Source organism: Ailuropoda melanoleuca, chromosome 2 (assembly GCF_002007445.2).
Source record: "Ailuropoda melanoleuca isolate Jingjing chromosome 2, ASM200744v2, whole genome shotgun sequence".
Taxonomy (NCBI): domain Eukaryota; kingdom Metazoa; phylum Chordata; class Mammalia; order Carnivora; family Ursidae; genus Ailuropoda; species Ailuropoda melanoleuca.
In genome coordinates, this window is record NC_048219.1 from 22,812,629 (window position 1) to 22,836,933 (window position 24,305).

A 24,305-nucleotide genomic window follows, 5' to 3' on the forward strand; every position below is an offset into this window, starting at 1 on the left:
ATTGCCTGGTTTCTTTGAAGCCCACTCCTTGGTTTCACTTCAGCCAAGTTTTGGGAGGAGTCAACGAGGCTGTCTCTCTGCCTGTGATGTTTGGAGCTGCTCTCTCTGCTGTTTGGAGCTCCGCCCAGCCTGGGTTGTAGCTGGTTGCAGGGTGTGACTTGGGGTGGAGGCTGGCAGGGTGCCAGGGTCCACAGTATAAAGGAACTGGGGGATGGCAGGAAGCAGCCCAGAGCCTTGGTGGATGCCACTCCAGCCATGCTTTCTGTCTTGCTCTCCTTGAGTGTCTCCCGTCTGGGCCTGTGGGCTGCTGGATTGATCTTGGTCTTAGGCCTCCTCAAGCTCATCCGTCTGCTGCTGCGGAGGCAGATGCTGGCCAGAGCTATGGACAGTTTCCCAGGGCCCCCCACCCACTGGCTCTTCGGGCACGCCCAGGAGGTATGTAGGGAGAAGGGGTTGGAGAAAGAAAAGAGCCTCCTTTCCTTCAGAGAATCCAGCCTAATACCCCAGGGGCCATAGAAGGGATCCCTGCACTTGGACAGGAGGATGGTGTCCTGGGAGTCACGGTTTCCTGTCAGCTTTCCCACCGGCTCTTTCCCTTCACTCCTGCCTTCTGAGCTGGCGCTGGGAGTGGGAGCCCTTGTATCCCACAGACTCCTTCTCATCCTTCTCAGGCTCAAGATTCAGACAAAGTTCTGTTAAAGGCCCAGTGATAGCACTGGGGAACCCCCCACCCCCAGACAGTCAAGCAGAACTAGGCTATCTTGTGTAGAGCTTAAGCGCTGTCCTCTTTGTTCTGTGTGGGATAAAGATCTCCATTTTAAGAAAATAAAAGTGAGAGCAGAGATGAATGCTGTTACCTGAGAGCCCTCCCTAGAGCGTCTACGTGGCTGGTGCCCCCAAAGCTGGGTTCTCTCTGCCATGTCTCTGGGCTGGCTCAGTGCCATGGCATCTTCCTGGGTTCAGATCCTGGCTTGACCTTCTGTTATCTCACAGTGCTGGGGACCACCTTAGCACCCATTGTCAGAAACACGTCTAGCTCCCTGCCCTCATGGGATCTAGACGAGAGTTTTCTGAATATAAGGCAAGGGACACCTGCACTGGAATCAACTGGGAGAAGCAGATTCCTTGGCCCCCAGTCCCTAGAGATTCTAATTAACATATTGGAACTAGTGATCTGAATGTATTTATTTATTTTAATGAAACATTTTTTCCCTGCAGGTTTATCCATGTTGTTGCATATGGCAGAATTTCCTTCATTAAATCAAAAAAAATTTCTTTAGAACTAAGTGTAGTTATCATCTGTCACCATGCAAAGTTATTACAATACTATTGAGTATATTCCCTATGCTGTACTTTTCATCCCCATGCTGATTTATCTTATAACTGGAAGTTTGTACCTCTTAATCCCCCTCACCTATTTTGCCCATTCCTCTCCTCCCCTTCCCCTCTGGAAACCACTAGCTTCTTCTCTGTGTTTATGAGTCAGTTTCTCTTTTTGTTGTTGTTTGTGTGCTTTGTTTTTTAGATTTCATATGGTGAAGCCATAGTGAAAACATACGGTATTTATTTTTCTCTGTCTGACCCACTTCACTTAGTATAATACCCTCTTAGGCTCATCCATGCTGTCATGAATGGCAAGATTTCATTCTTTTATATGGCTTAGTAAGATTCTACTGTGTACGTACCACGCCTCCTTTATCCATTCATCTACGGATGGACACTTGAGTTGCTTCTTTATCTCAGCTATTGTAAATAGCGCTGCAAGAAACATTGGGGTCATGTATCTTTTTGAATTAGTGTTTTCATTTTCCTTGGGTAAATATCCAGAAGTGGAATTATTAAATTGTATGGTACTCCTATTTTTCATTTTTTGAGGAATCTCCACACTGTTTTCCATAGTGTCTGCACCAGTATACATTCCCACCAACTGCACATGAGCATTCCCTTTTCTCTACATCCTCACCAAGACTTATTATTTCCTCTCTTTTAGTAATAGCCATTCTGACAGGTGAGAGGGGGCATCTCACTGTAGTGTTGATTTGTATTTCCCTGATGATGAGTGCTGTTGAGCATCTTTTCATGTGTCTGTTGGCCATCTGTATGTCTTCTTTGGAAAAATGTCTGTTTAGGTCGTCTGCCCATTTTTAAATTGGATTGTTCTCTGTTTGTTTGGCTTTTGTTTTTGTTGTTGTTGTTGAGCTGTAAGAGTTCTTTATATATCTAGGATAGGAACCTGGATCTAAAAACCTCTCTAAGTGTTTTGCTGTGCATCTAAGTTTGGGAACCCAGGTATAAATGCCAGAGACTAAGGCTCCTACTCCCGAATACCTTTTTCCCTTTCACCATCTAAGGGATTGCCTCTCCTCCAGGATTGATGCTGGGGATGAGCTTGACCTCCAGGAGAGAACTACCCAGGCTTAATCTTGCCCCTACAAATAACTACCCTCTTAGGATGGCTTAGTAACCTACATGTATCCTGGAGAAACCCAGGAAAGGAAAAGATGGGTTAGGGAGCTGAATCAGACCCAGGTCCTGCTCTCAAGGAGCCTACTGTCTAGAGGGGAAAACAGACACCAAGGCCTTTCCTGCTCCAGGTTGGGTGGGATGCCTAACCTGGATCTTGCGTCAGCCCATGCTCTGTATCTCAGTATTTGTCCCATTGGGTTGTCATCTTCTGTTTACTTGTTCCTCTTGCCCACTAAACCACGACCTCTGGAGGATGGAGATCTACTCTGAATCATCCCTGTACTCTCAGGGTCGTGAACATTGGGGAGTAGGGAGGGGTCTTAATAGAGGAGGCAGTGAAGGAGAAGACAAGTGGAGAGACCAGGCAGGGTTCAGGAGAGGCTTTGCTAAGTACAGAAGAGGGTCACAGGAAGGTTGAGATCTGACCCTAATGAGAGTGTGAGAGGCATCCCTTGCCTCTCACATCTCTCCACTGCTACTTGCCTCCAGAAAAGCTAGGCTTGTCTCAGCCCATGGGCTTCTCTAGGACAGGGACCTTGCTCATCTACCCCATGTCAGAGCTGGCTGTCCTCCTTCCCACAAATGCCTTTCTCCCTTATCTTGAGAGTGTATAGAGGGCTTGGAACACAGCTTAACTTGGCTTCTTGGCTCTAACACAAGAATCTGGAGAGTCTTGGCACCAAGAAGAGCAGGCAAGGGCTGGAGGGGAGGTCACCCTTGGGCCTACAAAAGTTTCCTGGGGAACCACAGCAGGCCTGACACCTCTGCATTCCTCCAGGCTTTGTCACTTCTGCTCTGTCAGATCCACACCTGAGCCTGAGAAATGGGGAGGGTAGGGGTAGGGTTTGTTTTTCCAAACAAAGCTGAGGTTCCAAACAAAGAAAAGGCAAGGTATCTGCTTATGTCCTCATAGTAGCTCAGGAATTGAGTCAAGGCTGGGCACAGGATTCGTGCTTTTTCATGCAGGACATGATCTGTCTGTACAAAATGACTGCAAGTTTGATTCCTAGCCTAGTGATGGTGGGAATAGGAAAAGAAAGATGGGGGTGGGGGTGGGGGGGCGGGTCAGGACTGTCCATCAGGATTAACTTCTCCCATCTTGTCTATGGTTGCTGTCTAGGGGCCCTGGAACCATCTACCTATCATCCTCCTCAATTCTCAGAATGTGTCCCCTTGAGGTGGGGTCATGTCTTATTCTTCTAGGGTCCTCCTTCTTCTACTCTGGGGCCCAGAGAGGACTTTGCACATAGTAGGTGCTCAGCCATGTTGTTAGCCTGAGGTTGGGAGGGGCCTGAGAATCTGGACTGTTGTCAGGGGAGGAGTGGAGAATGCCAGTCCGAGCCCAAGGAAGGTGATCCCCTGAGACTGCATAGGCCTTTTGTCTGGCCCTGCTTATCACTGGGACAGTTCCCTTGACCTTGTGCTGTGGGGTGAAGAGCCCTGACTTGTGGTTTGGAGCTCTGGCTCATTTCTATTCACTAGACATTGATGAGACCTCATTATGCTTCTGCCCTGTTTCCCTTTCCTCATCAACAATATGGAGATAAGCATTTTTACCTTGTTGGGTTAGAAAAGGATCGAAAAAGAGTATAGGTAGGTAGTTTGCGAACTGCTGGGCAGATGTCAGGTGTTAAATCCCTCTGGATTCTTCTTATAAAACACTCTGAGGCAATTGATTTCTTCATCTTCTTCCTTCCACCAAAATCAACCCAGTCTTTGGGAGCCAGATTAGATTTGTCTTTTCTCAAGCAACTAGCTGATCAACAACCCTGGGTTTGACCCTGTGCTGAGGGCAGAGGATAAAGCAATATGACTACAGCTGGCCCGAGAGTGACCCAGTCTGTAAGAGAGACGGATAACACAGCACGGTATTGCAGACCCGTGGGCCCAGGCAAGGGATCTGGCTGCAGCAGTCCATGGAAGGAAGGAAGGAAGGGTGGAGGACACTACCTGTGCAGAGGCACAGAGGCTGGAAAGAGCATTGAGTGTGTAGGAATTTAATTTGTTCAACAAATATTTGTTTCTCAAGGTCTAGTGTGTGCCTGTGCTCATAGTTCTATACTTCTGGAATGGTGAAAGGAAGAAGAGAATGGAGAGAATGAAGATGGAAGAAGGTGGGGCAGATCACATAAGACCTTGTGGGCCATGTCGAAAGGCTTTATTCTGAGTGCAACAGGGAACCATTGAAGGGTTTCAAGCCAGGGAGTGACAAGCTCAGATTTGTGTGGCAGAAAGATCACATTGGCTTTGGTATAGTGACTAGATTGGCAGAGGCCAAATAGGAGGCAGGCAGAGCAGGACAAGGCTGAGGAAGCTATCCAAGCAGATATTAGTGGAGTGAACAGTGAGATGGGGAGGAGTAAGAGGTAGGGCAGGCTGTCCTGGCATTGTGGGTGTGGGAGAGGCAGGCAGATGTAAGGGTGTCAGTGAGGTCGCCTGCATTCACTCCATTCCATGTTTCTGGTTGGTATCAGGGTGGATGGCGGTTCCATTCTTAGGTATGCGAGGAGGGGCAGATTTGGGGGGAAGACATACTGTGTTCATGTTTGAAAAGGCTGGGTCTGAGGGGCCTGGATGGCTTCACATAGAGATGTCCAGGGGATGGATGGTCATGTTTCCTGAGTTCAGGAGAAAGATAGACTGAGGCGTGCTGTCAATTTTGGAAACAGTCTCAGGTAGATGGCAAGGGAAACCATGGGAGTAGGTGAGAACCTCCAGGGAGAAGGTGCAGCATAAGAAGAGGCCCAGGGCTGGATCTGGGGGAGCCTCAGTCTTTATTTACAAATAATGGGTGAGGAGGAGCTGTGTCAGGAGAGGTGAGAGGACATCTAGGACAGAGTTCAAAAAAAGGGGGGACATGAGTGTGTCACAGCAGTTGGAAAGCTTCTGGGCTCACCCCCCCAAGAGGGTGTTGGTCACATTAGCAAGACCAGTGTAGAAGTGGTGGGGACCAACGAGGGAGGAAGTGAAACAGTGAGACAGTTATTTTGAGAAGTAATGAAAGGAGGAGGAAAATGGGGCGTTAGCTAGAGAAGGGGGCAGAACCAAGGGAGGTTTTGTTTCCTTTAGTACATGAGAGAGACTTGAGCATGTTTTAAATGCAGATGGGAAGGAGCCAGTAGAGAGGATGGGGTCTGTGATGTGGGAGAGAGAGGGGCTGACTGATGGGTGAAGTGCCCGAGGGGAGGGTTGGAATCCAAAGGGACTAGCCTTGGACAGGCCCTGGGCACCTCCTCTACTGGAAGAAGAGGGAAGGTGGGGAGGCTGGGTGCAGGTCAGGGGGTTCTTCAGGTCTGATTGTTGACTTTTGGGGGCCTCTTATCTGATGGCTCCTGTTTCATCCATGAAGTAGAGCAAGGCTAATTTGCTGGGAGCAAGGAGCAGAGGGGTAGGGGGGACAGTTGAGGAAAGAGCAGCTTTTGAGAAGTAGACAGTGGCCAATGCTATGGGGCTTTCTAGAAGGTGTTTCTGCTGATCTCTGCTCAAATGTCCCCTGAGAGAGGACTTCCCTGACCCTCCAAGCTCTGTCTAGAGTAACAGCCCTGCCTCTTACTCCTGTTTATTTCCTTTCTCCCACTTGGAATGTGAGCTTGGGGAGGGTAGGGCTTTGTCCGGTTCACTACTGTTTCCCCAGGAGCTAGCATCAGGTCTGGCACTGAGTGGGAACTCCATGCCCACTTACTAAATGCATGCATGAATCCCTGGGGGATCTGACTCAGGGGAGCAAAACCACTCATATGGGGTGAGGACCAATATCTCCATCCCTGTGGACTTGGGCACTTCTTGGGCCCATACCTTCCTACCTTATTAGGTATCTGGATGTTTCCCTGTGCTTCCCCAACCTGGTCATTCCTGGGGCTGGAGCTCATCCTTGGTGCTGAAGATAGGGAGGTTTTGGGGGCATTGCATAGGTTTTGGAACTGAAAGTCCTGGACGAGGGTTGTGTGACTTTGGGCAAGGCCCACCATCACTTCTTAGCCAACATGCAGTGGCTAGGAGAGTCATAGGGACCCATGTCAGTCTCACCCAAAGTCCCTCTACTCCTTCTCTTGTGCCAGGGGTCCCTTCTGAGTTGTGTTCACACCTGTTCACATGTATTCACGTGTACATTTGTAGTGGTACACTTGTCTCTGAAAGAGGGGATGGAGAATGAAGTCTCCTATTTGTCACTAGGATTGGGGGAAATCACCTGTCTACCCCTTGGAGCATTACACATTTGATCCCCTCCCTCCAGGCTCCCAAAGGCTCTCTGCTTAACCCCATAGAGTTTGTGTAAAGTGAGTCCATTTTTTAAAAATGATTTTTTATGGTTATTTCAGAGATGCTGCGTCATCTCAATTGTTGTTGGTTCTTCCTGGTAGTTGCTCCTAACCCTTTAGCTTTGAATACACAGCTTTGTGGTCCTTGACATTGGCTGGGGCTTATGCACACGCTGGGTGCTGCCCAATCTTGTGGGGAGGGGCAGTGCCCACAAGGTGGGGTAAGGGAGGACTGAGACTAGAGCACCCATGGCACCTACGGTGTCCCTCCTGGATGGAGCAGATCCTCTCTAAGCAGAGTCTCCCTGCTAGTCTCTCTCATAGCACTGTCTGCTTCCTTCTTAGCCCTTACTACTGTGTGTATTTGCACTCCTTAATTGTTTAGTTGAATGTAATCGGTCTGCCCTGTGGAATGAAAGGGTAGGACCAGGACCAGGGAGGAATCCCAGGACTTCCCTGGTCAGTGGGAGCCCAGGTGGCCCCAGAAAGCAGAGTGGACACTAACAGAGAAGGACACATGCACTTACCAGGCTTCCAGGGGAACAGAGATGGGGGTGTAGCCCAAGCTCAGCTTCCCATGTGACTTGAGATAAGGTTAGGTTAACCCTTCACCCAGAGGTGGAAGTATCTTAGGGCATGTTCAGAGCGAATTCTTTAGTGCAGTTTGGGGGCATTTGGGAGTAGGATATGGCAGGACATGCAGGGAGGAGGAAGATGTTGGGGAAAGATAGACTTGAAGGGGAGGGAACTACGAGTCAAGGGCTTACCTTGTGCAGGATCCAGTGCCAAGCCCTTCCATACAATATATCAGTGAAGGGCTTTAAATGCCATGTGACCTCAACTAATAACACACGCCCTGCATGATTTAATTAATGTCAAAATAATCCTATAAGGTAAGTTATCATCCCCATTTTACAGATGAAAAGAATAAGATGCAGAAAGCCCAAAGACCTTGCCCAAGTTCACACATCTAAAGAATAGGGGAAATCGATATTCAAATGCAGATCTTCCAAGCTCCAAAGATTGCAGGCTGTGAAGTCAGCTTTCTTGGGTTCACATCCCATCTCCCTGATCAGCCGTGACTCTACTGCCTCACAAACTCCAGAGCTCAGACCTTATTCTCAGGCCCGTGGGCAGGCTACGGACAGGTTCTGGCTGTATCTCTGGAAGACTCCCTCCAAACAGGGGAAAATGGATAAATAAAAAATGGTACATCACTATTATGGAATGCTGTGCAATTAAAGTAATAAAAGTATTGAGGGGCAGTTAAATGCACTAGTTTGAAAAGAAGGACAAGACACATTAAAAGAAAAAATCAGGTTTCAGAAAAGTATTTATTGTATGCTCCATTTACAGAAAACACCACTGGGTGAGTAGATGTGGCAAGAACCGCCCCCCCCAAAGGGCACACACCACTATTTTCCTGCCCCACAGCTTTTGTGCTTGCTGTTTGCTCTACTGGGGATGCTGTCCCTTGTTCTTTGCAACGCCAGCTGCTTCTCATCCTCCGGGTTTCACCTCGAATGTCCTCTCCAACCAGGGGCCATCCCCGATCTCCCTGTCTAAGCAGAGTCTCCCTGCTAGTCTCACTCATAGCACTGTCTGCTTCCTTCTTAGCCCTTACTAGCGTCTGTATTTACGCTCCTTAATTGTTTAGTTGAATATAATCGGTCTGCCCCGTGGAATGAAAGGGTAGGGCCAGGTCTGTTTCATGCCCTGAGAAGCCTAGACAGTGCCCTGCACATAGTAGGTCCCCAAAATGTGTGTCAAATGACATAACGGGTGCAGAATTGAGCAGATTACTGCATTGCACAGCATGCTGGTGTTACAACTCTCACGAAAACAGCTTTAATGCAGAAAGAGAGCTCTTTCTGGGAGCAGCATAGATACAGGGCTGATGACAGGAACCAGATGGAAGCAGGTTGGCCATTTGGGGTTGTTGAGCTCACCCAGGCACAGCAAAAGGGTGGCTTGGACTTATAATGGTGTCTCTGGGGCTGGAGGGGAGACTGACCCCAGAGATGTATACAGCTGAGACTGGCTGGGAGAGGGATGCAGGAAGAGGGAAGGACGCTTCCAGGTTCTATCTGGGCAGCTTCCTGCCTTCCTTGCCCAGGGACCTAGGGCCTGGGTGCTGACAGTATGTTCCTGAGTATCCTGGCCTTCTGTCACCATTTCAGATCCAGCAGACAGGGAGCCTGGACAAGGTGGTGTCCTGGGCCCACCAGTTCCCTTATGCCCACCCACTCTGGCTTGGACAGTTCCTTGGCTTCCTGAACATCTATGAGCCCGACTATGCCAAAGCTGTGTACAGCCGAGGGGGTGAGGACTCCCAGGAGAAGGTGGGGTTTCCTGAGAGCAAAGGCCTCAGGGTTCCAAGCGGGGAGGAGTCCTGGGGCCTGCACCTTAAGTCTGGGCAGCTGAGGTCCTATTGGTCCTATTGATCAATAAGCCTCCTCTGGGGATCTGCTGGTTTCTGCATGACCTGATCTTCTCTTTCTCCTGCAGACCCTAAGGCTGCAGATTTGTATGACTTCTTCCTCCAGTGGATTGGTGAGTGGACACCTGCCTTCTCTGCTCTTGTTGCTGGGTTACCAGGATCCTTCCCTGTCCCATCCCTCTCTGCCTTGTGCTCACTCAGTATGTTATCTCATATGGGACCACCTGGCCCCCAAGTGCCCCTCCTAAACTTAGCTGCTCAGTGGGGAGACAGGGGAAAAGGCAAGAGAGCTCCCAGCTGGCTGGGGAAGTGGGGCTCAGGTACCTTCTCCTCCTGGGTATGCCCTCTTCTCTGGAAAGGCAGAGCAAGGGCTCTGGAAAATACATGAGTATGAGGACGAGCTTTCTGGAATGGGGGCACTGGAGTGGGATCCCAGGAGATTGTATTGGTGGTGCCGGCCAGGCAAAAGCCTGAGGAGGGGAGTGATGGTAGGGCCAAGGCTGGTGTCACCAGAGGCTGCAAGGCTGGGTGGCTGGAAAGCAGAGCTGGGTTGGGATGTGTGGCTGGGCAAGGAGGACGGGTGGGAGCCCCAGGCTGCCAGGGGTGGGGTAGGATTGTGTGCACGGACCAACTTTTCCTCTGCCATCTCTTCCCCAGGGAAAGGCCTCCTGGTGCTCCAGGGGCCTAAGTGGTATGAGCACCGCAAGCTGCTCACCCCTGGCTTCCACTATGATGTGCTAAAACCCTATGTGGCTGTGTTCACCAACTCCACGCACACTATGCTGGTGAGCTCCCAGTGCCAGGCTCCTAGGGGCTGCAGCTGCTGGGCCAGCCCCTTCCCACCTCCTATCTTTCCTGGGGGAGGCCCATGAGGAGATTTGCTAAGTTCGAGGCCCCATTCTGCCTGTAGTCAGTGCCAAGCCTTGCTGTGCCTGACACCTGCTGTGTGCTGGGTGTTGACCAGGAGCTGAGGCTCCAAGTGGCCGGGCAGCCCTGCCCTTATGTCCACTGGGAGACCCAGGCCTCCCTCTTCTTAGTTCAAAGGCCTCTGAGAGGCCGCAGTAAGGCTCCTCCTGTAGCCGACTCCTCATCCTCTGCCTACCACAACTGCCTAAAATAATGTCATCAGCAATTCATCTCTGAAAGCAACGCCAAAGGTCAGGGCTCAGGTTCTGAGTCTCAGGGCTGGATACTGCCCAGAAGTTATCCAGGCTAGTCTTTCCCCTTGCAGAAAACTCCTCCCCAGTGCCACTGCAGGCCTGACCATGCACGGGCTGTGCTGGGGAGATCCCCACCTCTCAGCTCTCCTCTTCCCTTACATGGGCCGCCTGGCTTAGTGTCTGTGTGTGCAGTGCAGGCCTGCCTCCTGATCCCACCCTAGCCGGAAGCCCTCGCCCCCACATTCCAGCGGGATGGAGGCCAGGCCAGGGACTTGGTGTGTGGGGGAGAGGACAGGCTGTGGGTCCTTGAGGGCAGGGGTTGGGTGCCTAGCTGACTCCCGACATTACCCTCCATCTCTGGGCTCCAGGACCAGTGGGAGGAAAAGGCTCGTGAGGATAAGAGCTTTGACATCTTCTGTGATGTGGGCCATATGGCACTGGACTCACTCATGAAGTGCACCTTTGGCAAAGGAGACAGCGGTCTGGACCACAGGTCAGGGGGTACTCGGGGCTGACCACCGTCTCTCCCCAGGCCAGCTCAGAGGTCACAGTTGGCAGGACTCCAAGGCCCTGGTCTGAGAGGACATGGGGTCCTGCCCTAGGGAACCCCAGCTTGGGTGGGGGGGTGGGGGGAGCTGGGCCTTGCCCGTGGTGGGGAGACAGATTCTGCTTGTAGTGGGGAGGCTTAATGGCAGGGAGATGAAGGGCAGGAAGCATTGTGGTTGGGGCTGAATTCTGGAGCGGAGAGCCCCAGGCTGTGCCGTGGGTTGGGATCTGAGCCCTCCTCCCTGCTCTTCTGCTGTGTAGGGACAGTAGCTACCACTCGGCCGTCAGAGACCTCACTCTGCTGATGCAGGAGCGCATTGATTCCTTCCAGTACCATAATGACTTCGTCTATTGGCTCACCCCACATGGCCACCGCTTCCTGAGGGCCTGCCAGGCAGCCCACGACCACACAGGTGGGCCTTTTCTGCAGAGCCCGCCCACAGGAAGCCCAGGGTCTAGTCTAGCCCCTTCAGGCTCCTCTGGGACCTCTGCCATTGCGGGGTCTCTGTCCCCCTTTGAGTAGAGGATGGGCCCCCAGGCAATGACACTCTGTGCTCCTGGCCCAGACCACGTCATCAGGGGACGAAAGGCAGCCCTGAAGGATGAGAAAGAGTGGGAGAAGATCCAGAGCCGGAGGCACCTGGACTTCCTGGACATTCTTCTGGGGGCTCGGGTGAGTGAGGAGGCTCAGAGACGGCAAGGGGCAGGTTGTGCCTGGCTGTGGTACTGGGGGGAGATGTAGGGAGGTCGGGTCACATGCTAGAAGTCCTAAAGACCAATTCTAGACTTTTTTTGTCTTAGAGAGGGAGGGGTGGGGAGGAGGGGCAGAGAGATGAGGAGAGGTAGAATCCTAAGCAGGCTCCACACCCAGCACAGAGCCGGGTGCAAAGTCCATCTCACCACCCTGAGGTCATGACCTGAGCCAAAATCAAGAGTCAGACGCTCAACAGACTGAGCCACCCAGGTGCCCACCAATTCTAGACTTCTAAGACTGAAGAATCTTAGGGACGCCTGGGTGGCGCAGTCGTTAAGCGTCTGCCTTCGGCTCAGGGTGTGATCCCAGCGTTCTGGGATTGAGCCCCACATTAGGCTCCTCCGTTGGGAGCCTGCTTCTTCCTCTCCCATTCCCCCTGCTTGTGTTCCCTCTCTCGCTGGCTGTCTCTGTCAAATAAATAAATAAAATCTTAAAAAAAAAAGACTGAAGAATCTTAGAATCTTAGATGCCATTCATTCATTCATTCATTCATTCATTCATTCATTCCTTTATTCATCCACTCTCCAAACTCACTACCCCCTACCCTGGGTTAGTTTCCATGCAGAAGATGAGAAAGACCTGGACTTGCCCTCCACTAGACTGTAAATATCTGAGCAGAATTGACAATTAGGGCTGGGTAAGGTCATAGGTCACTTGGGCAGAGAGATCAGGGAAGGTTTCCTGGAGTAGAAGGCATCTAAGCTGTGCCTAGGAGGACAGATAGGAATCTGGGAAGGTCTCAACCCCCCAGTCTCAAAAGGAGCTTTCCTTCCCTCCCTCAGACCTTCATTTGACAACTGTTATGAGGTCTTCTTGGTACTTATCTCAAATGCCTTGGACTGTCCCATCATGCCTTCCCTAACCCAGGATGAAAATGGTATCAAATTGTCAGACGAAGATCTCCGGGCTGAGGTGGACACGTTCATGTTTGAAGGCCATGACACCACCACCAGTGGCATCTGCTGGTTTCTCTACTGCATGGCCCTGTACCCTGAGCACCAGCATCGCTGTCGGGAGGAGGTCTGCGAGATCCTTGGGGACCGGGACTCCTTCCAGTGGTGAGCAAGGCTGCGGGTGAGCCCAGTCTGTTCTGCTTCCCTGTCCCAGGGATGCGCTGTGCCAACACTGCCCGGTGTCATCTTCGGGTGATGCAGAGCCATCCTGGAAACCAGGTGAGGGTGGTGGCAGTTGTCCTGTTCCCTCCAGTGCTGTGGCTTTGGAGGGAGCTTGGGGGATACACCCCTGAGCCCATTCTCCCACAGGGGAGCCATTTTCAGGTATGAGTTGTCATCAGGAGGTTGTTGACAACTCACAGATAGGAATCTGGGCAACCCCCCCAGATTCCTATCTGTCCTTCTGGGTACAGCTTGGATGCCTCCTACTCCAGGAAACCTTCCCAGATCCCTCTGCTCAAGTGACCTGTGTGCTGACTTTTTTTGTGTGCTGACTCCCTCTGCTGGCAGAACCTGATTGCCCTTCTGGGCTGCTGGATGAAATAGTGGGCGCTGGGAGAAAGAGAGAGAGGAGGGGATTGGGGATGAATACAGCTGGGATACCTGGGGAGCTGACCCTCCCTCTGGCCTGGGGTGAAGAAGAAAAGGCCATTTTCCAACCTCCATCACTTAAAATCTTTCGATTGTTCTCTGTTTCTTGGCTCAAACTTGAACTCACTGATATGATACTTCCTGATGCTGACCTCTCTTGGCAGCCTGTGTGATCTCTGGGACTCTCCCGCAGGCCCCTCTTTCCCTATCTCCTCCCCTCAGGCCTTGGCCTCCTGTCACACACCTCACCTTTCTCTCTGGCTCCTGTGTTACCTCCAGCACAGGGTTAGGCCCACAACACAGCACAGAAAAGGCTTAGTCGATGGGAGAGACTTTGGATTCACCTGGGGGAGACTGACCTATAATTTCAGGATCTGAGATCTGATGTCTCCATCACCCACTTTTTTTTTAATGTTTTTTTATTATATTATGTTAGTCGCCATACAGTACATCCCTGGTTTCTGATGCAAAGTTCGATGATTCATTAGTTGCATATAACACCCAGTGCAACATGCAATACGTGTCCTCCTTACTACCCATCACCAGTCTATTCCATTCTCCCACCCCCCTCCCCTCTGAAGCCCTCAGTTTGTTTCCCAGAGTCCATAGTGTCTCATGCTTCATTCCCCCTTCTGATGACCCATCACCCATTTTTATTGGCTGGATGTTGGAAACCTCCCAGCATGTCCAGCCAATTGCCAGCGCTCCTGGCTTGCATATGGGGACAGGAGAAGAAGGAACCAAGGTGCTGCTCTTAGGATGTTTTTAGGGAGACAAATTCACATAGCCAGAATTCTAGAGAAAACCATAGAATGGAGTAAGGCTGAGAGGCCCTGTGTTGAGAGCAGAGGAATCAGAAGGGGTGGGGCTTGAGCTGGCTTTCCAAGGAGGGGTGAAACTCAGATAAGCAAAGGAAGAAAGAAATGGGCATCCCAGGTTAGGTAACAAAAGGAACACTGCCCAGAGGCAGGGAGTTAAAATATTTATTTATATTATTTTCACTTCGTTTCATCTAGAACTTGAAGCAACTTCAAGGACACTTATTCAATACTATAGTAAAACACAAAAGAACAAATGAGTATGGTGTATAATACTTTGTTAATGCTAATTGAAAATCTCTTCTCCCAGTTTGTAACCTGCCAGTTCATCTCCTTTAAGGTGTCTTTTTTTCTTTTTACGATTTTATTTATTTATTTTTGAGAGAGTGAGCATGCGTGTGAGAGAGAGTGAGAGAGAGAGTGCACAAGCTGCAGGAGGGGCAGAGGGAGAGGGAGAAGCAGACTTCAGGCTGAGCAGGGAGCCCAATGCGGGGCTTGATCCCAGGACCTTGGGAGCACGACCTCAGCCAAAGGCAGATGCTTAACCGACTGAGCCACCCAGGCGCCCCTTTAAGGTGCCTTTTGATGAATACAAGATCCCAGTTTTAATAAAGTCAAGTATATCTAAAAAAAAAAAATTGAAAACTAGATGGAAAAGCCCTAGGGTTTGGGGCTCTGTAATAAAGTGCTGAGCAATAGTCATGATTGGACCACATTTGGGACTGAGCTTCCTGGTGGCAAAGGGGAAAAAAGAAACATAATTTTTGTTTTTTACCTGAGCTTGTCATTGTTCATGCACTTATTACTTCATTCAACCAATGTATATCAGCCCCTATTTTTTTCCACCTCAGGAGAAACCAAGTGGAACCTAAAGAATTGTCCCTTATGGGGCTTCTGTGGGGCCTTAAGAGACACAGGAATGGCTTTGTCTTGATGGCTGGGTGCTCATACAGCTCTAGGGTCCTGTGCCTTTCCTTCATAGCAGTGAAGATGAGGGAGAGATGGAGAAAAATGGAGCCAGAAAAAAAGTAAAAAAAAAAAAAAAAAAGGAAAACTGGAGCCAGAACCCCTGGGTTGGAGTGGTTACCCCATGTTCAATCTGGTCTGGGCACTTGGAGCACTTGTGTCCCTCCCATTATTGGATGTGCGATGGTGGTTAAAAGGGGAAGGTGGGGCTGGAGTCTGCCCTCTCGTGGAAGCCCCTTGCTCCGCATCTCCAGAAAGGTCTGGTTGTATTGCTGGCAGGGATGATCTGGGGAAGATGACCTATTTGACCATGTGCATCAAGGAGAGCTTCCGCCTCTACCCACCTGTGCCCCAGGTATACCGCCAGCTCAGCAAGCCTGTCAGCTTTGTGGATGGCCGCTCCCTACCTGCAGGTGAGTTGGAGTGGATTTGGGGGTGGAACTGGAGTTCTTGTGGATGCTTCTCTGACAGTCTCTGTGCCTTTGGTCAAATCTTTGCACCAGTGGGAAAGAGCTCAGGCTTTGTGTTTGGCCTGGGACCAAATCCTGGTCCTACAGTGTATGGGTAAATCCCTCTACCTCGAGCCTCTGTTTCCTCTGTTGTAAAATGGGGGCAAGAAGAGTATTTGCCTGACAAGATTGTTGTCAGGATTAAAGAGACAGTATTCATCAGGGCTGTCATGTACCACTATGTAGGTTGTGCCCTGAACAACTTCAGGAGGCACCATTCACATAGACTATGATGATGTGCAGGGCACAACCTTTACAGCTGTATGTGATAGCTTTGTAAAGACTGTTTAACTCTGTATCTGGCACACAATGTGCACCCAATGCATGGTAGATGTTACTATTAATAGCATAATGTCACGTAAATAGTAATTTCCTTTCAATTATTTGAAAGCACAAAGGGTTGTAATAGACCTTGCGTGTCCTAGCTCACAGTGAGGTAGGTTCAGTCCTCCTTTTTTCTCTCCCCGTTCCACAAATGTCTGTATCAGGTGCTGTGTCCAGTGCTAGGGCTAGAGGAAGTAGATATGAGGATGATCAAAAGCACTGTGATGTCTTGAGGGTGGTCATGAACCCTCCATCACTGGCAGTGCTCAGGCAGGGGCTGGTGCTCAGAAGGACATTAGGGGATTCTGGCTCTGTGAGGAAGTGGGTGAGGCTATCTCAGGACCATCTAGCTACAAGGCCTTTGCTCTGCCCACAGGCAGCCTCATTTCTCTGCACATCTATGCCCTCCATAGGAACAGCGCAGTGTGGCCTGACCCTGAGGTACCACATCCCTTGGCCTGGAGGTCAGATGGGGTGGGAGGCTATGGAGGTCACCCTCCCCAGGACTCGGCAGGTATTTAAACAAGGCTTGTCCTCTCAGGTCTTTGACCCTCTGCGTTTTTCCCCTGAGAATGTGGCCACACGTCACCCCTTCGCCTTCATGCCCTTCTCTGCTGGGCCCAGGTAAGGAGAGGACCAATACCCCCAGGCTCCCAGGACTGGGAGGGGAGAATGGAGGATGTTGTGGGGAAGCATCATTTAGGGAACTCTGCGATAAGGGGGATGCTGCTGGGTTTTTGAGGATCCTAAATTAGGGTAAGTTCCAGGGACCTTCTTCTTGCCATCAGCATATTCATGTCCCTGGTAGGTGGTGGGCTGGCTGAGTCTTTTCAAGGGAGGCCCCCAAACCGAAATTCCCAATGAGAATCTACTTAGTCCGGGACCCTCACTGTGCTCCCAAGATCTATTTTCTAAGTCCCAAGTCAATCAACCAATCCGCCAATTATTCATCCACAAACAGTTTTTGGTTTTTGTTGGCCACTAAGAACCCTAGGTTTGCTCAATCTGGACACCCCATAGTCTGATGCCACCTTGTGCTACTCACGGTAGGAACTGCATCGGGCAGCAGTTTGCCATGAATGAGATGAAGGTGGTCACAGCCCTCTGCTTGCTCCGCTTTGAGTTCGCCCTGGACCCCTTGCGGCCCCCCATCAAGATGCCCCAGCTGGTTCTGCGGTCCAAGAATGGCATCCATCTCCACCTGAAGTCGCTGCGCCCAGACTCTGGGAAGCAGCTCTGCTGAGAATTGGGTCCCAGACAGCCCAGACACTGCCCTCCCCAGGCTGGATTGTCGAATAGCTGTGGCTCCCTGTCTTTGGGAGGCTTGTAGCTTAGAAGGGGAGCAGGCACCCACATAAACCATCACCTGGAGGCCAGTGCCATGCAAGCATGTGTGTCTGGAAATGCTTAGTATACATGTATTCTAGACCTCATTCATTCATTCAACAAACATACAATGAGCACCTACTTGCTTCTAGACTCTTCCTTTATCTCCCATAATTGGCAATCTTTCTAGAATGTATCAAAAACTTACATGCCAGCCATGGTGACACAATGAACACAATCTTGGGCTTCATGATTATGATCAGGTGCTTGTCCACTCCACATGAAAGAAGGATGGCTTTGGGGGCTTGCCCATTCACTGAGATGTATTTCTCTGCTTCACTGTGTGTACATGTGTGTAATATAACAGATATAAGGTAAAATTATGTAAACAAAAAATGTGTAGGACAACTAATTTCTAAAGCAAAAAACCACTACTGAAATCAAGGAATATGGAATATAGTTTCTCAGGTGTATCTTCTGCCCCACCTGAGACAGGTCTCTGTAGCATTCCTGCCGTTGCCTGAATCTGTGCCACAGCCACCCAGTGCTCTGGGTGTTCACGCTTTTGCTGAGGAAAGTGGCATTAAAGGGGGGCTTCCTGGAAGACACAGTGTTTGAATCAAACCTTGAAGCTGGTGAGGTACAAAGGTGCGAAGAATGACTTTGGGGGAAGTCCTCAGGCTGGAGCCACGTGATGAATTAGAGATTCTTGTTCAGTAGTCCCTGCAGCAGTGCCTGATGGCTGGGGTCCCGTGTGCCTCTACGGTTCAAGGTCTAAGGCCACCAGTGGGTTATAATCCAGGAATTAGACAACAGTGGAAGGGAGGACACTGGAAACTGAGGGGCAGGATAAGAGAGGGGAATTCTAGCCCTGGGACTTGGGGATGTCTCTGCGTTGCCCTGGGGAGGTACCATCTAGAGACACATCCTTCCTGCTATTGACGCTTCCCCTCTTAGAAGAAGGACACAACTTCTTAGAAGAAGTTTGGCTATGGGCCACTTGCTCATTCCTGCAAAGCCCTGTCAAGACCCAGACCTCCTTGCCCACATGAGGCTGGTATGCAGAGGGCTCAGGCAGGGTGTCACCTATGCCACCAACTTCCCCCTCTGTTCTGGCCCTGGATAGACCTTTCTCCATACAAGCAGAGGTACGTATCAATTGTCATCAACTGAGAGCAGAACCCAGAGCTCGTAACCACTTGTTGCCCATGGGTGTCACCCAAGTCTAAGACTTGTCTACTTCCCATATCTCTGGATTTTCAGGAGGCCTATGAAGCAGGACTTACCCTGCCTGTCAAAGGAAGGAAACTGCCAAGACACTCATCAGAAAACAGCTTGCACTGAGGCCTTCTGACTTTGGCCCCTTTCGACCAAGACTACATAGGTGTATTGACTGTCTCTCTGAGAGCTTATGTTGGTGGAAAATGGAGCTGAGAACTCCAGAGCCTGACAGAAGGTGGAGGCTCCACATGGAAAGGGAGGACCAAGGCTGCAGACTAGTGGGCACCAAAGATGAACTCCACATAATCCTTCCAGCCCTCCAAACATACCCTGTTGCCTCCTACGACCCCAGGCATTTGTTGTGCTTGTGTGTGGTAGAGTGTAGAGTGTGTGAGTGGTGCACACAGGTCTGGTTACACGTGTATGTGTCGTGGGGGTTGTGCATATGAGCATGAACTCACCCTAGGTTTTTCCTTTGCCTAGATCCATCAGGGTCACTTCTTGGTTACATTCTTTACCCTCAACACAATCCTGTGGTTAGAGCATGTCTCCATCCATGGCTGGCCGCCCAGAATTCCATTGTGAACTCTCTGAGCCTGGCTAGCCCTTGCCCTTCTGCACCACCTGATGTCAGTCTAGCACTTTCCCAGCTTCTTTCCTGCCCCAATCCCTGGTCAAACACAAAGCATCTACCTTGCCCCTTCTCAAAGCATGGCTGAACTAGCCCAGTGACCTAGGAAACCAGAGTAGTGAAAGGGAGGTCCTGGATGCAAGCACCAGCTGGGGAAGAAGCCCCTTCAGGGAGGCAGAATGTAGCATTACACCATAGGCAGAGGGCTCTGGGGGGGGGCCTGTCTATGACATCCAGGGTCTGGGCTAAGAATGGCTGGGGGTAGGACAGAAGGAAATCTGTGTTTAGAACCAACAAAAGAATAGTGGGTGGGTTGAGAGAGGCTGGTGGAGGAGGGCAAAGAGGGCCAGGGAACAGGTCTCAGGGTCAGGAGGACCGGTACCCAAGCAGTCACATAATGGGGCAGGGTTGGCCAACCAGAGACACAAGGGACTGCCAAGGGGTTGTCCTATGGGAGAGGTGCCACCAGTAGTTTGCTGATTGGGGTTTGACTTTCCTTCCCACTGACCAATCCATTTGCCCACATGGGCTCCTCCTAGTACCTCTTGGAAAGCCAACCACTCCATGGCCTGAGACAAAGGGAAGTGTCTGATCCTCCTAGGGTCCTGCAGATATTACTTCCCTTCCTTGTCTCTTCTGTCTTTCCTCCCCTTCTCTCTCTTCTCTTCCATTTATCTCCCTCCAAGGGAAAACACACACTCCATGCAACATTAAGAAATTTATTTGAGGGAGGAGGAAAGAAGAGAAAGGTATGTGAATGACAAATGGGTACTCAGGTAACACACAGGAAAGAGCTGGAAGCATGGACTAATAGCAGTCACATAGGGACTAAACAGGCTGAATCATGGCTCCCCAAGGAGTCTATGTCCTGGAAGCTGAGATATGTCTGTGTTATCTGAGTGTGCCTGTCTGATCACAAAAGTCCTTATGGAAGACAAGGTGAGATGAAGAAAGAAGCAGAAGGATATTGAAAGATGCTGTTGGATTTGAAAAGAGGAGGCTGCAGGAGCTAAAGATCACAAAGAATGCAGCTTGATGCTGAAAAAGGCAGAGAGAGGAATTCTCTCTTAGAGCCTAGATGTAGTGTGACCATACCAACATCTTGGCTGTGGTCCAGCAAAATCCATTTTAGTCTTTGAACTCCAGAACAGTAAGAGGACAAACTGGTGTTGTTCTAAGTCACTAAGGCTGTGGTAAGTTATTATAGCAGGAAGAGGAAAATAATATAGGATCAATCAAATAGGCACAAAAGGAGAAAGACATGCAAAGAACAGGCAGGGTGGGGAATAGGCAGATATTGAGTTAAGTGCGCAGAGATGCAGGTGGGTAGGAGAAAGGAAACAGATAAGTAAATACATGGTCAGGAAAAGGGTGAGGCAGAGAAGGGCAGACAGTCTGATGCCCAAGAGGAGGACAGTAGGGAGGCTGGCAGGTGGGCAGAGTGAAAGCAGGAAGTGGGCAGAAGACAGCAGACAGGAGAGACTGACAGGACGACAGGATGGCAGGCAGGAGGCCCTCAGGGCTCATCCTTGTCCCCACAAGGGTTAGAGGAGCTTCCTGAGGTGCAGGCGGATCCCATTCTTGGACGTCAACACAATTCTTGGAAGGAGAACAGGGACCCTGAAAGGATCTGGAGCCAGCTCAAAGCGGAGCAGGGTCAGGGCCACCGCCACCTTCATCTCGTTCATGGCAAACTGCTTCCCGATGCAGTTCCTGGGTCAGGGAGGGAAAAGGAAATGAGGAGGGGCCTCAAACCCCCTGCCAGGATCAGCATATTCAGGGCTTTTCTGCATGGGCCCAGCCCAGATCCCCTTTACCCAGGACACACACACATCTCTATGCCTATGTAGCCTTGCTTGTTTCACGCTCTCCCCTAGACCTTTGACAAAGCCTACACTCTTCCAGGATTAGGTCCTACTCCTACCTCTGCTCTCAGTAGGCCTGAAATCCTGTTAGAAGAAGGTCAGCACCTGGAGCCTTGGGGCCAAGTCAAGAGATCACTAAAACAGTTAATTATTAAGTTGTTTGTTCTCTGCACAAGCCGTTTCTGGTTTCACAATGTGGAGACCAGGACAGGGCCCCGTAGGGGAGAGGATGGGCCACACTTCAGGCCCTAACCATCTGGGGCTCACAGGGATCCAGATCCTCAGAGAAAGGACAAGGCAGAGTTGGGTAAGGGAGCCAGAATGGCCACAGGGAAGCTTTCTGCAGGGGCCGAGCCTTCGTGATGCTCAGCCGGCTGTGCCATCTGCCTCCCAGGTTGTGTCCGGACTCCTGCCTCCCCTCGGCTCCTCGGCCAACCAGCTGCTGGAGCCTTCCAGTTCTACTGCAGAAATGTCCCTGCCTGCCAACCCTCAACCTCCTCACCTGGACTTTTCTGTCTTCTGCCTCCACTCCCTCCCTGAAGCCCCAGCCCAGCTCAGAGCCTCCCATGCCCTCCATCACAGGTCTGACGTGTCCACACGCCTCAGCTGGCATCAAAGTCCTCTCTGGCTTGTTGGCTCACTCACCTGTCACCTGTTGAGCTCCTCCTCCCAGCTCAGCTCCTGCTGAGGAGGTCCCAGAGAATGCCCACCCTCCCCATCTGCTTGCCAAATGCTCAAGGCTAAGGCAATGCCAGGCTGCCCTCCGCCTTCCACCCTGCTGGCTGTGCCTCTTCATTCCTGGACCCTGACATCGCCATAATATTTTACTCGAGGACACATCACTTTCCAGAACAGGACAGTGCCAGGAGCATGGAGCTTCCTACAGTGGGGTCAATTAGTAAATGAATGAGTGAAGGGAAGAAAGAAAGAAGAAAGAAAGAAAGAAAGAAAGAAAGAAAGAAAGAAAGAAAGAAAGAAAGAAGAAAGAAAGAAAGAAAGAGAAAGGAAGAAAGAAAGAAAGAAAGAAAGAAAGAAAGAAAGAAAGAAAGAAAGAAAAAGAAGATGTCTCTTTTGAGTGGAGGCATTTTTTCTTGACTGAACTCCTGGAGGCAAGGGCAGTATGCCATCTCATAGCAGAGGACTTGGTACACAGAGACAGGATTAATAGGCAGTCTTATAATTGAACAATGTTTATTGAACTGAAAAAAAAAACCCTGAATGGAATAAAATATGCATAACCATTAGTTCTGAGCTAGGAATTGAACTGTCTGCCCCTCTCCTCTCTCTACTGGCAGCCATATGACTTGCATCAATGTCTAGGGAGAAGGACTCAAATCCCAGGGGGAAACAAATCCTGGAGCGAGCATCTGGAAGAATAATTTGCTTAAGGATGTTGTGTGAAAGTGGATCAAACTTAGTATGTGAAGGATTGACAGATTTCTGTACTTGAAAAAAAAACCCTATTTTTTGAGTAACTACTTACAAAGTTTATTGCAGTTACTATTTATAGGACACTTTGAGCAGCACTGGAGGATTTCAGAGCAGCCACTGTGGAGAAAAGTCATCCCATTGAACAGCCACTTCAAGTGTGCTTTACATTTTACAGACCAGGTAACATTCAAATGCCGTGTGTCATATACAAAATAGTGGGTTTTGTCTCAAAAGCAGTTGATTGTCCTCAACTTTTTGCTACTTGTCAGTGTTCACTATGTACTCTTCGGGACTATGATATGCAAATCCCATTCACATAAAGAATTTTGACAACTGGAAAAGTTGTCGTAGTTATGAGATTCTTAGTTGGTAGTAAACATTTTGTTGGATGAGATTGCAAAAATAGAGAAGACAGGCACTGGTGTGGACTTTGTTCAAACCATTCCTGTACATGACTGGAATGCTTACAAGAACCCAAAGGAAGTGCAAACACAGGCAAACACCACTGACACAGTGCGTGGCAGGTCAGTGAATTAGGTACAAAAGGCAGTGGGCTGGACTGACAACATGGAAAGAGAGAAAAACATCTTTTGGCATTACTGGTGATTGAAAAGAAAACATCTGAAATATTCTAAAGTCATCCTCCTAAAGTGAGGAAAATACTAGAATACACTGAACGTTGGAACACCATGACACTGAATTGTGGTTAACCATCGGGTAGAGCAATGGGTCAAAGTGCCCAAAGCTGTGATTGCCACCTTGCTTTTGAACATAAAGAAACACCCCTCTTTCCCTACACACAATCATACAAGGCTAATAACTGCAGGCACCACAGATGAACAAAGAAGGTCACAAACATCAGGTATTCATCCAGTGACACCTGCACCCAAGTACAAGGGCTTCACCTTGATCATCCTGAAAAGGTCAGCAAAGCATGGCTGTGTCGATAGAAACCCAGTGCAAACCAAGAAGTGTCAAACACCTGCAGAGGGAGATTCAGAACTAGGACAGGTGTGGTCAATCATTCAAGGGACAGCACAACCAGAGGTGGGACAGGAAGAGGGGTTGGTCCGGAGAGGTCATCCCACCCCCTCCTCCCAAGATCATCATACCTCTGGGTTTGGCCACACCTTTGGGTTGTGAAGGGCATAAAAGGAGAGCAAGACTAAGAATCCTGTGGGGCAGAAGAGAGAAGAATGATCATTCGTGCTGGTGGGACCCAGGTGCACCCACACACAGCTTGGCCGCCACTATGAGAGCTGCTTCTCATCACTGTGAATGGAATAATAGTGTTACAGGAGATGTGGGGAAGACATGGCACAGAACGTGTGCTCCTGTGCACGGATTAGTTGATTAACCATGACCAGGCTGAGAAGCATGAAAGAACTGGAGGCTTACTTTTTGGAGCAACTCAAGGGACAACTCACAGGACAACTAACATTTATCAAGTACCATCCATGAGCCCTTGGGGAATATGCATGAACTCCTCCATCTTCACAACAACCCTCTAATGAAGGCTCCTGAGCCTTGGGGAGGCTGAGCATCGTGCCTATGACCACCCACCCAGCTAGGATGTGGCAGGGCTGGGATTCAGAGCAGAGAGGAGCTAAAAGGCGGCTGCCAGCCATGGCAGGGATCTCAGATCTGGTCATCAGCTACTCTGCCATCAACCTGAGGGCTCCCTGGAGACTGGACCATCTGAGCCATGACAGTGAATTCTCTAACCTCTCTCGTTAACCTATACCTTATAAGGAAAGACCACANAGACCATCTGAGCCATGACAGTGAATTCTCTAACCTCTCTCGTTAACCTATACCTTATAAGGAAAGACCACATCTCACCCTGCCTCATCTGATTGTCTCTCAAGCATGCACATCTCAGGAAATTAGAATATTGGGGCAAAACCCAAAGTCACATTCAGAGGCTGTCATGTATTTATTCCTTGAGCTTTTGCTGGATTTAAGCTCTGTGCAAAGCACATCATATACCTCACCTGAACCACAAAAGAAATACTGATTTTCTTGAGGGGGGAAATGAGTCTCAG

General features: G+C 50.0%; 1 protein-coding gene across 10 annotated transcripts; it reads left to right on the top strand.

Annotated features, from left to right (window-relative positions):
• The first annotated feature begins 161 nt into the window (after positions 1-161).
• Positions 162-22,650, top strand: LOC100473628 (cytochrome P450 4B1). 10 transcript variants are annotated; one of them, XM_034652019.1, is made up of 12 exons: positions 162-435; positions 8,906-9,047; positions 9,234-9,278; positions 9,823-9,950; positions 10,694-10,818; positions 11,133-11,284; positions 11,438-11,544; positions 12,493-12,683; positions 15,309-15,366; positions 16,163-16,227; positions 16,328-16,410; positions 21,224-21,398. In XM_034652019.1, exons 1-12 carry the CDS (start codon positions 256-258, stop codon positions 21,367-21,369), a joined length of 1,422 nt encoding a protein of 473 aa, XP_034507910.1. In that variant the 5' UTR covers positions 162-255; the 3' UTR covers positions 21,370-21,398. The 10 variants fall into 10 exon arrangements, with proteins under 10 accessions (XP_034507910.1, XP_019655479.1, XP_034507941.1 ...); XM_019799920.2 differs by lacking the exon at positions 21,224-21,398 and adding an exon at positions 21,412-22,650 and having other exon boundaries at positions 163-435; XM_034652004.1 differs by having other exon boundaries at positions 164-435; positions 15,233-15,366; positions 16,200-16,227.
• Positions 22,651-24,305: the final 1,655 nt, after the last annotated feature.

Bases quoted from the DNA above. Each gene is read 5' to 3' on its own strand.
- LOC100473628 (XM_002919479.4), top strand. From the start codon at position 256: ATGCTTTCTGTCTTGCTCTCCTTGAGTGTCTCCCGTCTGGGCCTGTGG. The intron at 436-8,905 runs GTATGTAGGGAG...TCACCATTTCAG, and splicing joins TCTTCGGGCACGCCCAGGAG to ATCCAGCAGACAGGGAGCCT. The intron at 11,545-12,492 runs GTGAGTGAGGAG...TCCCTAACCCAG, and splicing joins ACATTCTTCTGGGGGCTCGG to GATGAAAATGGTATCAAATT.